The sequence below is a fragment of the Dasypus novemcinctus genome, chromosome 16 (genome assembly GCF_030445035.2).
Source record: "Dasypus novemcinctus isolate mDasNov1 chromosome 16, mDasNov1.1.hap2, whole genome shotgun sequence".
NCBI classification, from domain to species: Eukaryota; Metazoa; Chordata; class Mammalia; order Cingulata; family Dasypodidae; genus Dasypus; species Dasypus novemcinctus.
The window spans coordinates 6,811,642-6,825,152 of record NC_080688.1 but is presented as its reverse complement, the minus strand read 5'-3'; the positions used below and the strand labels follow the sequence as shown (position 1 = coordinate 6,825,152).

At 35.8% G+C, this 13,511-nt stretch overlaps 1 protein-coding gene across 1 annotated transcript; it reads left to right on the top strand.

Moving 5' to 3' along the window:
* Positions 1-714: 714 nt before the first annotated feature.
* Positions 715-1,674, top strand: LOC101425253 (olfactory receptor 2T11-like). The gene has a single exon (XM_004481219.1). The coding sequence runs from the start codon at positions 715-717 to the stop codon at positions 1,672-1,674; it is 960 nt and encodes a 319-aa protein (XP_004481276.1).
* The last annotated feature ends 11,837 nt before the right edge of the window (positions 1,675-13,511 follow it).

Here is a 13,511-nt window from a genome sequence, read left to right as displayed (position 1 = left end):
CCTAGTTTACTCATTGTGCTCAACTCCAGTCATTCAGTCAGTCAATCAACAAATCAATGATCCTTTTCTCCAACTAGTCTTAACTTAGTTAATTTGTTGGTTGGGCAAGGTGGGGAGTGGGGAATATGGGAACCTCTTATGTTTTTTGATGTAACCTATTGTGTGTTCTATTAACATTAGAAAAGACAATTTAAAAATAAAATAAAATATGGATTAGAGTAGGGAAAAAATACTTAAAAGAATGTGGGAGGAGTGGGGTGAGAGGGCTGGAGGTATATGGAGACCTCTTATATTTTTTGAATGTAACATTTAAAAAAATAAAGAGAAAAAAACACAGTTGAATAAAACATGCTTTTCTCAATTTAAAAAAAATACAGGGCAAACAGCATAAGGATAGGGGGAAAACCCTATTCCTTTTACAGCAAATGCCAAATGTATTATTATTATGCAATTACCATAACTACATTTGGAAGGAAGATTAAAAAAGGACGTTTTGCCAAAGGGAAAGCTAGAACCATCATCTCTGCTTTATGATGTGACTAGTTTTAGCTCTGTTTGTTTTACTTCCAGGAATCTTTCCTGGAAAATTTCATCCTGAACAGTACCTTCTGTGGTGGTGTCTCCCTTATATGTTTCTCCCATATTGAATGTGCTATCTCACACTTCCCTTTTTCATCTCTGTGGCTTCCTGCTTCCCTGGATCTGCCATAGGCAATGGCAATGAAAAACAGAACTTCACCTTCAGGCTTTATCTTGCTGGGGCTTCTGCAGAACAGCAGGGTTACGGGCATTGTCTTCACAGTTATCCTTGTTATCTTCTTGGTGGCTGTAACTGCAAATTTGGTCATGATAATTTTGATTCAGGTGGACTCCCGCCTCCACACTCCCATGTACTTCTTGCTCAGCCAGTTGTCCATCATGGACACCCTTTTTATCTGTACCACTGTCCCAAAGCTCCTGGTTGGCATGGTATCTGGAGAAAAGACCATTTCCTTTGTGGCCTGTGGTGTCCAGATCTTCCTCTACATGACCATGATAGGTTCAGAGTTCTTTCTTCTGGGCCTCATGGCCTATGACCGCTATGTGGCCGTCTGTAACCCTCTCAGGTATCCAGTCCTGATGAACCACAAGGTCTGTCTTCTTATGGCTGTTGGTGCCTGGTTTGGCGGCTCCCTGGATGGATTTCTGCTTACCCCCATCACCATGAATGTCCCCTACTGTGGCTCCCACAATATCAATCATTTTTCCTGTGAAATTCCTGCACTTCTTAAATTGGCTTGTTCAGACACATCCTTGTATGAAACCCTGATGTACATCTGCTGTGTAATCATGTTGCTCATACCCATCTCTATCATCTCAGCCTCCTACACTCTAATCCTGTTGACTGTCCACCGCATGCGCTCTGCCGAAGGTCGGAAAAAGGCCTTGACTACATGTTCCTCTCACTTGAGTGTAGTCAGCATCTTTTATGGAGCTGCTTTCTATACTTATGTTCTACCCCAGTCTTTCCACACCCCTGAGCAGGACAAGGTAGTGTCAGCATTCTATACCATCATCACACCCATGCTGAATCCTCTCATCTACAGCCTCAGAAACAAGGATGTCATGGGAGCATTTAAAAAGATATTCACACGATGCTCATCTACTCAAAAAGAAGCAACAAGTGCTGCTTAGAAGTCCACTATGCAAGTGATGGAGAAATTTTCCACCATGAATATTTTCTCAAAGAACCTCATGAGTGTCCGTTTTCATTATAGAATAGTTGGTCAACTATTAAAGAATACTGAAAATAGGCAATCAAAAATGTTCATTCTGTATATATTCTTGTTCCAGAGCATGGGTCATGGAAATATATTTCATGAGCTGTGCAGACATTTTTTACTATAAAAATTTATTCATTAACAAGTAAACAACAGTAATTCATCTGTTTTTGGTTTTTGCCTTTTGGTGGCTGGGGGCAGATATTAGAGGTCAATGTAACTCCCTTTACTTAAAAAACAAACAAACAAACAAAGACCCTGCAAAGCTATCAAGCATTTGGTGCCAAAAATCCGTGATCAATTATATAGCAAAATGGTATAGCAATAGTAAGCCATAAGTGAGAAAGAAGAAATCACACAATTTTAATGATGTATTTTATTACTGCAACTGCACTAAACAGATTGTAAGCTGTATGAACATCTTTTTATATTCTGTGCTGACTGCTGTAACATACTAAGAAACAATAAATAGTGGTTTGCCTTAATTAAATTGACCATGAATGTATGAATTACTAAGGAGTACACATCTATTTGAAAAGACTGGAGTATTTAATATTTTTTCAAGAAAGAGAAACACAATGCCAACTGATTTGTTACTGTAACAGCGTAGTAAACTGTATGAAGCAATAATCCAACACAGTAAAGAACTTCACATTTGCCAGTTTTGTGTGATCCCACTAAAGCCATTAGAGGAACTACAGGTTTTGTCTTGAGTGTAATAAGAAGTCCCTAGAGAATTTTCAATAGAGATTTGACAAGACAAAATTTAAATTTTTTAAAAAGATTACTTATGAAATGATTAATATACCTATAGCGTGGAGAATATAGAATACAGCAAGGATCAACACAGGAAAATAATTTGGGAGACATCAAAGATGAAAATGAGAATTGCTTTGAGTAGGTTGAGCAGTAGAGGGAGATTCTTGGTATAATACCGAGTAGGATTTATCTCTTTGATTGATTATACATTGTCAGAGCAGATGGAATGAAGTTTTAACTCAGTGGGTTGAGTACAAGGGTCTAAAAATAATGTAATTTCTAATTCCTGGGATTTTGAACATTTGCTAGAATGGAAGGTTTGAATGGGAACAATAAAATATTCAGATGCTGACAAAATAAATTTGAGGAATCCATTATATTGGCAAGTGATATGTCAATAAATGAATTGTAATTCTTCAGAGTAGAAAAAATACTTGAAGACAGAATCAGTTAAGATAACTTAGGTAAGATAAAGTGTTTGAGCCTGAGCCTTGAGGCAGTTGGAATGAGTTGGGATGCACATGAGATATGAATAGGTGAAATCTCATAGAAAAATGAAAGATATGCTTAAATAAGAAGAGAATTTTCACAACTGCCATAGGGGAGGATAACTAGTGTGGGGTGCCAGTGATGGAGGGAATGTGTAGGGAGGGGTGCACTTGGGGCAAGGTTCTTATGGCAAATGAATATGTTCAAGTGGTCATGATGTGTATTCTTGGTGGATAGAGACCCACCTAATAACCATAAGAACATTTAATTCTCCTCAAGGGAAGTGCTGCTTCATTCTCTAATGGAGCAGCAAGAAACCCCAAGTACATGGGCAGTGCCTAGTGAATTAGGACAGACCATTATGACAGGCCCTTGATATTGATGGTTGTACTTATCAACCTTGTCATTGTAAAAATGAAACTTAGCTTAGTATTATATATTGCCTAAGAGTTACCTCCTGAGAGTCTCCTAGATGATCATGTCGCCTCCCTTAAAACCAAACTCAGCATATAAACTCACTACCTCCCCCAGCATGAGTGATGACTACAGGAATGAGCCTCCTTGGTACCAAGGGATTATTACCAAGTGCCAACTAGCAGTGCATTTGGAAAAATACCTTGACCAGCAGGGAGAAACATTAAATACAAAAGAGTTTGTATGGCTAAGAGACTTCAAAGTGAGTCAGGAAGTTATTCCAAAGGTTATGCTTGTGTACATCTCAGCAGATCTCATTGTCTGCCACAGTAAACAGTGCTTCAAACAGTAGGAATCCTGAGGGATCTGGAGACATCTATACACTATAAGCAGGGAAGACAGTCTCAAAAACTTGGCACTCTGACTGTGGGCCCTTACTTTGGAATATATGCTCTCCAATGTAACAGATGTAGTCTCATTTATAATTTCATACACATTGTTCTTCTGTCCCTTTTATTTGAAACTATAATTAGCACTATATTCATTAAATATATGTCCCAGAGACTCGAAATCTTCAGACTGTTCATTTGTCAGTTGAGCTCTTAATCTCAGCAGAGTTGCAACATCCACTCTCCAATACATTGGACTTGCCAAGGAAACCCAAACAAAGAACAATGACAGAAAATGCCCATCCCTAAGAAACAGAGAGTATACAAAAATACAAGCAAAGCAATTCTATCCATATGCCCCATGGGATCTAGTTCCATTCTCAATCATCCCAAAATCCTCAAATTAAGAATTAACAAACATCAGGGTGCAAAGCAACCTTGGACTAAAGTAGATGTTCTTATTCTTGCAATGTATGAACTTGTATTATTGTATAAAGGCAGTAGTCACCAGAGTTTCTGAGGGGAGGCAGAGGGAAGAACAGATTTAACCTGGTCTATTTTCAGGACACTGAAATTGTACTGCATGACATTGTAATTACGGATACAGGACATTATACATTTTGCCAGAACCTATAAAATTGCGTAGTGCAAACTGTAAACTATAATGTAAACTTTAGACCATGGTTAATAGCAATGGTTCAATATGTGTTCATCAACTGTAACTAATATGCCTCACTAATGAAAGATGTGGTTAATGGGGGAATGTGGGGAAGGTGAAGGGTGTATGGTGGGTAGTCATGAGCTAGTTTAATGGTAAAGTAATCATATTAAGGTGGGAGTATAACACAATGATTTTAACTATAGGAAGAACTGATTTCTTTGCTGAAAGCAAATAAAGAAATAAAAATTTTGGTTTTTCATATAATTTTTTACACAAACAATTTTATTAATACATATTAATAAAACATTCAATTTCTCCCAAAGTCTACAATCAATAGTATTTCGTATAATCACATAGTTGAGTGTTCATCACTTCAATCATTATTAGAGCTTTTTCATTATTTCAATAGTAATATTAAATTAAAAACAGACTATTAAGAAAATTCATCACCTTTCAGTCTGTTTCCCTTGCTATATATAGCTGCAGTTTCTTGCTATTCACACACAAGAATGTATTCATTTATTAAGCAAATTATTTTGATATATTCACATACTCTATGATCAATCCAAAGTGGATAATCCATGGCTTTAAATATGATCACAACAGTATACATTCACCATCTCCAAAAATTTAGAATAATTTCATTACTGTTAAAAGAAAACCTTTAGCATTCCTTCCCCAGCCCTACACAACCACTAATCTACTTTCACCTTTAAAAATTAATTCATTTTTAAATTTTATAGAAATGGAATTGTAAAATATGTAGCACTCTGTTTCTGGTCACCTTCACATAGTATAATTTTTTTTCTGATATTAACATTGTATAGTATCATGTACTTACAGTTTATCAGCTTCAAAGAAAAATGTTCATATATATAAAATTTTACTCATTCATATTTTACATAATATGTTTATATTTCACACAATCTATTTAGCTAATAATAGGGCAATCATACAGTATTTTTCCTTTTGTTTCTGGATTGCTTCACTCAATATAAAGTCCCCAGGTTCATCCATGTTGTAATATGTTTCACAACTTCATTTCTTCTTACTGCTTCATGATATACCATTATGCATATACAACACAATTTTTTTATCCATTCTTCAGCTGATGGACATCTGGATTGCTTCCAACTTTTGTCTATCAAGAATAATGCTGTTATGAGCACTGGTGTACAGATTTCTATTTGTGTCACTGCTCCCAGTCCTTCTGGGTATATACCTAGCAATAGTACTGTAGGGTCCCACGGCAAGTCTATATTCTACTTCTTTAGGAAATACCAAACAGTCCTCCACAATGGCTATACCAGTCTACATTCCTACCAACCGTAAGTATTCTTCTCTCTCTACATCCTCTCCACAATTTTCAGTTTTCTGACTTTTTAATAGTGTCCAGTTTAATAGGTGTGAAATGTTGTCTCATTGTAGGTTTGGTTTATTTTTTAAAGATTTATTTTTTAAACTTATCACCCCCCTTCCCCCGTTGTCTGTTCTCTGTGTCCATTCACTGTGTGTTCTTCTGTGACCACTTCTATCCTTATCAGAGGCACTGGGAATCTGTGTTTCTTTTTGTTGAGTCATCTTGTTTTGTCAGCTCTCTGTGTGTGCAGTGCCATTCTTGGGCAAGCTGCACTTTCTTTCGCACTGGGTGGTTTTCCTTACGGGGCACACTCCTTGCGCATGGAGCTCCGCTATGCAGGGGACAATCCTGTGTGGCAGGGCACTCCTTGCGCACATCAGCACTGTGCCTGGGCCAGCTCCACACAAGTCAAGGAGGTCCGGGGTTTGAACCGTGGACCTCCCATGTGGTAGGCAGACGCCCTATCCACTGGGCTAAGTCCACTTCCCTCCAGTACAGGATTGCAAGGACATCCCTTTCAACTTGAATCCATTGGTTCCTTATGGCCACAGAAGAGTTTAAAGGGTGTTAGGAAAAAATTGTCTCTAATGAATTAAGGAAAAAGGCAATAGCACAGCTCAAGAGAGATACAATCTTACATGTCTTTTAATCTCTTTTTAGATTGTAGGAGGAAACATCGTGCCTAAAAGTGTTGAACCAAAAACAGAGCTTAAATGATCACCACAATGGAAATACTCGTGAAACCACTAGTGTAATAGCCACCCAGAGCAAGATATAAAACACTGCCAGACCATCAGAGCACTTCAGTGACTCTTTCTAATAACTACACTCCCCAACACAAACCTTACTCTGAATTGTATTGCTCATTTTGAATTACTTTTAGGCATATAGAAAATTTGTAAAATTAGTCCAATTTCCATATCTGCTTCATCCATATTCCCTGAATAATAGTATTTTCATATTCATAACACAGTCAGCCACCAGAAAAACATTTCATGTTTTACTACTAATGTCTTTTTGTTCCAGAATCCCATTCAGAATTCTGTTACATTCATTTCTTATTTTTCTTCAGTCTCCTCCAGTCTTTAACAGTTTCTCAGTCAAAACTTGATAACTTTGAAGAACTGTGATTAATAATTTTGACAAATGAATTTGATGATTCATTGCATTGCCTGGTAAAATCTGTCCCTGAACATTATAGCTTAATTTTTAGTGTGTTGTTTAAAGCTGTATAAGTCAAAGGGTACAATAATAACAAATAGTGTTTTGCTGGAATTTTGGGAATATTCTGCTTTTCTGTAATGAGAGGAATGCATATTAGTGCATGTATACCATATTCACACACAAAAACAAATCTAGGTATTTTACCATTAGTCCAAAGAACAATCATTCACTGTTGGAGAAAGTTATTCTGGATGCCAGCATGGAAAAACCATAGATAATCTAAATAAAACCAGACTTGTAACCTGGTGGGAAAAGATGGTATTACAAATGTAGGTACTTGTCAGATGCTTCAAGGCAAATGCAAAAAAGAAAAGATTAAAAGATTAACCCAAAACAAAATACAGTTTCATTGTTGTCTAGCCCTAGACCAAGTCTCCAGAGTCTTCACTATTTGAAGAAAAGAATGGCCATGAACAAAGCTTAACTTAACTTAGCTGAGACCCAGACTTTTTAAAAGACAAGTGAAGAGACAGTGCCACTGGCACTCACCAGAAGAGCTGTGGAAGGAAACCAAAATGCTCAGTGAACTATGATAAAGCGCATGAAGATCAGAAATATACAAAGCAATATAGTGACTTGAATCATGCCACATAGCCATGATGGAAGTCAGAATCATGGGTATTTTTGGTGATTAAGTAAGATATGTGCGGCACTTTGATGTGTTGGCAATAATTATTTTCTTGACTCCAGTCATGAATAAATGAGTATGTTTGCTTTGTATAAATTTATCTATGTATGATCAACAATTCTGGACTTTTCACTATGTAATTTAATTTTTAAAATTTTATAAAAAATGAGTATTCATTTCAATCTATATTTGATAATTCAGTAAATATACTTGCATAATTAAAGACCTTGTGCAAGTGGGTGTGAGTATTTCACAGGTGTGTGTCCATGTGGATGTGTCAAAGAAAAGCAATGAATGTCATATCTGGTTCCATTAGATGAAGGAAGGTTCAAATCATGTGGCAGGGAAAAAATAATTCACAAGCTGACATTGGGAAGATATAACTAGGTGTTCCCTAGTAACAATTATCTCTCTCATCCTTACTAATAAATCACCTAATATTTTCTGGTAACCCAAATACTCTAATTACAAAAAAAAAAAAAAATCCATTGCAAAACATGTTGTCATGTGTCATTCTTTTTTTGCTATTTTCTAATTTCAGCTTTCTCAAATATAAACGTGGTGGATGGGGTTAGAGCAATTGTCTTTGACTACACAGAGAAATCCTCGGTCAGAAAACTGTGGAGAAGGAAAAGAGAATTAGAAGAATATTTACATTAATTGATATCTGAAAAATTTCAGCAGAAGCCACAGATAAGAGATAACTTCATAAGTCTGATTCTCTGGTAAGTCAAAGAAATCTAAGGAAAAGCAAGTACCTTTAGAAATGAGAAACCAATGGTTTTAAAGCCAATTTTGAGATATTATGATTTAATGTGGTATTTGTGTTCAAATTAGAATAGAAACTATTTTGAATACTGCAAAAGCACTTTGTAATATCAGGTCACTCTAGTTAATGGACATGTATTTTATGAAAATATTCAAAACAGTTGATTTCTAATGCTGTTTTTTTTTTTCCGATAAGTGTAGTTACATGAGGTTTACAGAAAATTCTGAAGAATGATGTTTACACATGTATACTCACTTCTATCCTATGTCCCTCATCTCTAGTTCTGAAATTGGAAATATATGTAAAAAATCATGTTGATACATTTAATCTTATAGGATAGCCACAGAGTAAATATACACTTAAAAGATGATGTGATTATTCGTATTGCAACTGTGTTGAAATTTGGGGCTCAACTGGCACATGGATGGACCAAAGATTTAAGTCCCTGGGACATATACTTATCAAGTATAGTGCTAATAATGGGTTCATATAGAAGGGGCAGAAGAGCTATGTGTAGAAAGTCTATAAATGAGTCAAATGGCATAGGATATTTAATTTTGTAGCTATAGATTTGATGCTGTACATGTCCATAAAGAATGAGTTTGGGGAAACGGACTTTGGCCCAGTGGTTATGGCGTCCGTCTACCACATGGGAGGTCCGCGGTTCAAACCCTGGGCCTCCTTGACCCGTGTGGAGCTAGCCCATGCGCAGTGCTGATGCGGGCAAGGAGTGCCCTGCCACACAGGGGTGTCCCCCGCGTAGGGGAGCCCCACGCGCAAGGAGTGCACCCATAAGGAGAGCCGCCCAGCGCGAAGGAAAGTGCAGCCTGCCAAGGAATGGCACGGCCCACACTTCCCATGCAGCTGAGGACAACAGAAGCGGACAAAGAAACAAGACGCAGCAAAAAGACAGAAAAAAAAAAAACAGATCACCGGGGGAGGGGAGGGGAATTAAATAAATAAATAAATAAATCTTTAAAAAAAAAAAAAAGAATGAGTTTGAGTTTAGAAATGTATAGAATATTCTCTCTAAGGTCAAAACAGCAAGAATCATGCAAAAATTAACAATAACAACTAACTTGGTATGTCTTATTTAGTTCAAAAGCATCAATCATCACAATACATTTAATCATTATATAGAAAGCACATAATTATACATAATTATCAAGCAAGTCATGATAAAATATACTTTCTGTATTATTCAACAAAAAATTTAATATAACTTCATCAAATATCAAATACTGTATGAAGTTTTAAAGGAGTGCAAAAAATAGCTTTTGTCTTTTCATAGTTTATAATATAGTATGATTATGCATAAGTAATTGTCTAATATATTATTAAAAGAGATTAAACAAAATATAAAACTGATGTAATTTTAAAATTTCATTAAAGATTTTTGGTCAACAAATGATTTAGGAAGCACCAAACTAAAATGATGAAGAGTTTTGCTGAAGGTGTGGAAAGAGCAAACTTATATTATGCAAAGGCATAAGCAAGCGAGGAAAAAAATCTGATTGGATATCTAAGCTGCATTGCTTATCTGGGATACTTTTGGAGGAAGGCCTCTCTTTAAGGGGTCTATTTCTGATTGACTCATATTAAAGCGCGGTCTCTTAGTACCAAGGCTGATCTCTGCCAAAAATCAGATTATTTGGGTTTGCCTTGGGTCAGGGATTGACCAAGACTAGATATTCCAATCTAATGGCCTCCTCTGTTTAACAATTATTGTAATAAAATAATATAATATTTTTGTCAAACAGAGGAAATTAACATGTGGAGTTGGTTTCACATGTTGAAAGCCTGAAAGACCAAACAGAAACCTTGAGAAAAGCCACAGGTAATGACTATAGGAAGCAGATTTTCTTTACATGTTCTTAGGGAATCAAATAGAACAGATGGAGTAACTATGACCCCAGATCTTGGAGGAGACCTTTAGACCTCTGAGGAGGGCATGCTTCCTGTCTTCTGCTGAATTCTAATCACCACATCAAAGAGCAGAATAAACAGGAGTAGATTTCAAGCTGAGAGTCCATGGATAAATAATTGCATTTGTTTGATTTCCAGTAATAAGGACATAGGTTCTTTCCATTCCCCTTCCTCCTACAAACACCTCTTCCTCAGCACACACACACCTCCTCCCATCATCATCCTGATAACATTATAGACATAATGTTTTTGTTAAAAATTACACTCAGTGTTTATATTGTTACATTTCCAGTAAGATGCAAAGTTTCTTCCCGGAATCGATCATATCTTAGGCTTATTTTCTTGGTTTGTTTGAATGATGCTTCTCTGCCATATGTATAATTTTACTCTAGATAAATAGCATCTCCATATTGCAACCACTTCAGAAATGCTTTCAATTTCTTCTTCATTTCAACCTGCTATATTAAAATTCCCTGATGATGTCTCGATATGGGTTCTTTTCATCATTTGTGCTTAAGATTTGAGAGGTTTTTCAATCTCAAATCCAGGTCTTTTAATTCAAGACTATTTCTTCAAAACCTTTCTATAATATTTTTCTCTTTCCTAATTTTTTCTATTTCTTTCTTCTTGATTTCTTATGTTTGGAATTTGGGTCCCCTAAACTGAATCTCTAATTTCATTATGTTTTCTTCCATAATTCCCAGCTCTTTATTTTTGTTTTCCTTTATAATTCTATCAAATATTAAATTTTAAAGAATTTTAATTTTATTTCATCCTGTGCTAGTTTTACATCAGTTCATAAGTTATCTCTCTGAGTAGATTAATTACAGCTCTTTTTTGAAGAAATTCTTTTGTTCCCTATAAACTCTATGTGCCACCCGTCCCCCCACCCATTTTTTTTAGGGAAGGAAACTGGGACCTCATACATGGGAAGCAGGAGCTCAACTACTGAGCTACACCCACTCCCCTATGTCTTCCCATTTTTTCCATGCTTTTTTGATTTGGAATATGCCTTTCATTTTAGAAAATGTATTCAAAAGGCTAGTGGCCCCTGACAGTCTCCTAACTGAAAGGACTTTGGTCCTGACCAAGACTTATAACTGGTAGACTTAACTGAACCACGGTCTCCCAGGTTTTTCATTGGAGGACCCATGGTTATCAGTTTCCTGAGATATTTCCTTTTGGGAGGTCTGTTTCCTTGGAAAGGAATCTGTCTTGGCTGCCAGGATTCCAGGAGCCAAGGAGCAAAGGAGGTAAAAGAGTTGGGAGTGGAGAGAGTGGTCCTCACACTCAGTACATAGACAATGCACTTGCACCCCTTCTATTCTAATGTTCCCAAATTTAGCTGCTCTCTTGGGTTTAGTATCTCCTTAAAGTAATCTTCTACCATACAGCCTCATAGAGAAGAAGCAGTTGCCTAACCGGATGAGGTGGGTGAGAGGATCTGGGGACCAAGAACTATCTACACAGATTTTTAGCCAAACCTCTTATTTTCAGATATACCTGTTTAGAGATATCTGGAAACGCCAACTTGAAGCTTTCGAAGGTGTTCTTCAGCATGATTCGACGTGATTCTACAGTCTCACCAGATCGATGTCCAGACACCTCCCGAAACAGGTTCCCAAAGCAGCCTGCTCCAGCAGGACTCCGTCGCCACACAGCCGGTCCTTTGTAAGAGAGATGACGACCTATTTATTTATTTTTTAGTGAGTGATAAATGCTCAGACATTTTAATTTTCACTTTCAAGTGATAATTTTGTTGAGTTTTAAATTCTGGATTGAGAATTCACAGTATTTTCTTTGCTACTTCCTATTAGATCCTCAGATTATTTAGAAACATATTCTTTAGTTTCCAAAAATGGAGACTTTCCTATTGTCTTTCTGTTATTCATTTCACATTTTAATCCATTATTGTCATAGAACATACTTTGTATGATTTCAATTGCTTTAAATTTGTTGACTTTTGTATTATGGCCAATGATATGGTCTGTCTTAGGGAACGTTCATGGGTGCTTGCAAAATTAGACTGGTAGAATATTAAATAACTATTATTTACACATTTAATATAATTATATTGTCCTAGTGGATGCCCTGAAGTTTATATTAACAGGTATTAATTTATACTGTGATTTTTAAAAATTTAATGAATCAATGATATGACTTTTTCCATCCTTTTATTTTCAACTTGACTCTTTCATTGACTTTAAAGTCATTTTTAAAAATAAAGTGCATGCTTTTTTATCCATTTTGACAATTTCTATTTTTTGATTGGTATATTTTGACTATTTATATTGAAAATAATTATTGATATGTTAATTTTATGGTTCTTTGTTAATGCTTTTCTGTTTGTTTCTTTTGACTGTCAATCTCTTTCTTTTTTCTTGCTTTTCTATGGTTTCCTTTAGCAGAGTTTGGAATTCAATTTTTATTTGTTTATAGTTTTTTAATTAATTTTTTAATCTTTTTAAAGTTCTGTATGTCTACTTAGAACATTACTTTATATATGTGAACTCTCATAGTCTACTGATTATCAACATTATACCTCTTCAAGTGAAGTGTAGAAACTTTAGTTCCATTTAGTTTCCTTTACCTTTCCAAGCTTCTAATATTATTGTACTAGATAACAGATAGTATTACAGTGTTTTTTTTAAATATAAACAATTCTTTATAAAACCCCTGAAAGAAAAGATGTGCCCTTAGCATTGTCTTTCTGTTGTTTTTCCTTCCTTATGAAAAGGATTCCTTCTATTATCATTTCTTTTCTGTTTGAAGATTTTCCTTTAGCCAATGTTTAAGAATTAAGTGTGATAGCAATAAATTATTTTAGTTTTCCTTGATCTACATATGTCTTTATTTTTCTTCCATTCCTGAAAGATAGTATTGCCTTATATAGAATTAGTGGTTGGTAAATACTTTTGATCAGCATGTGAACAAATGTGCCAGTTCCTACTGGCTATTATTGTTTCAGATGAAATACCCACTGTCTTTATTTCTTTATGCATTCAGGATTCATTGAGGCTCAGGTCAGGATTACAGTAGGACTTTGAAGAAATTCCAACCCCCCTGCTGAAATATCACATAAAAAATATCGAGGATAATTTTTGCATCCATCATCCATGTGTATTCTAAGCC

Excerpts from the sequence above, each read along its gene's own strand:
- LOC101425253 (XM_004481219.1), top strand. The coding sequence starts at position 715 with ATGGCAATGAAAAACAGAACTTCACCTTCAGGCTTTATCTTGCTGGGG.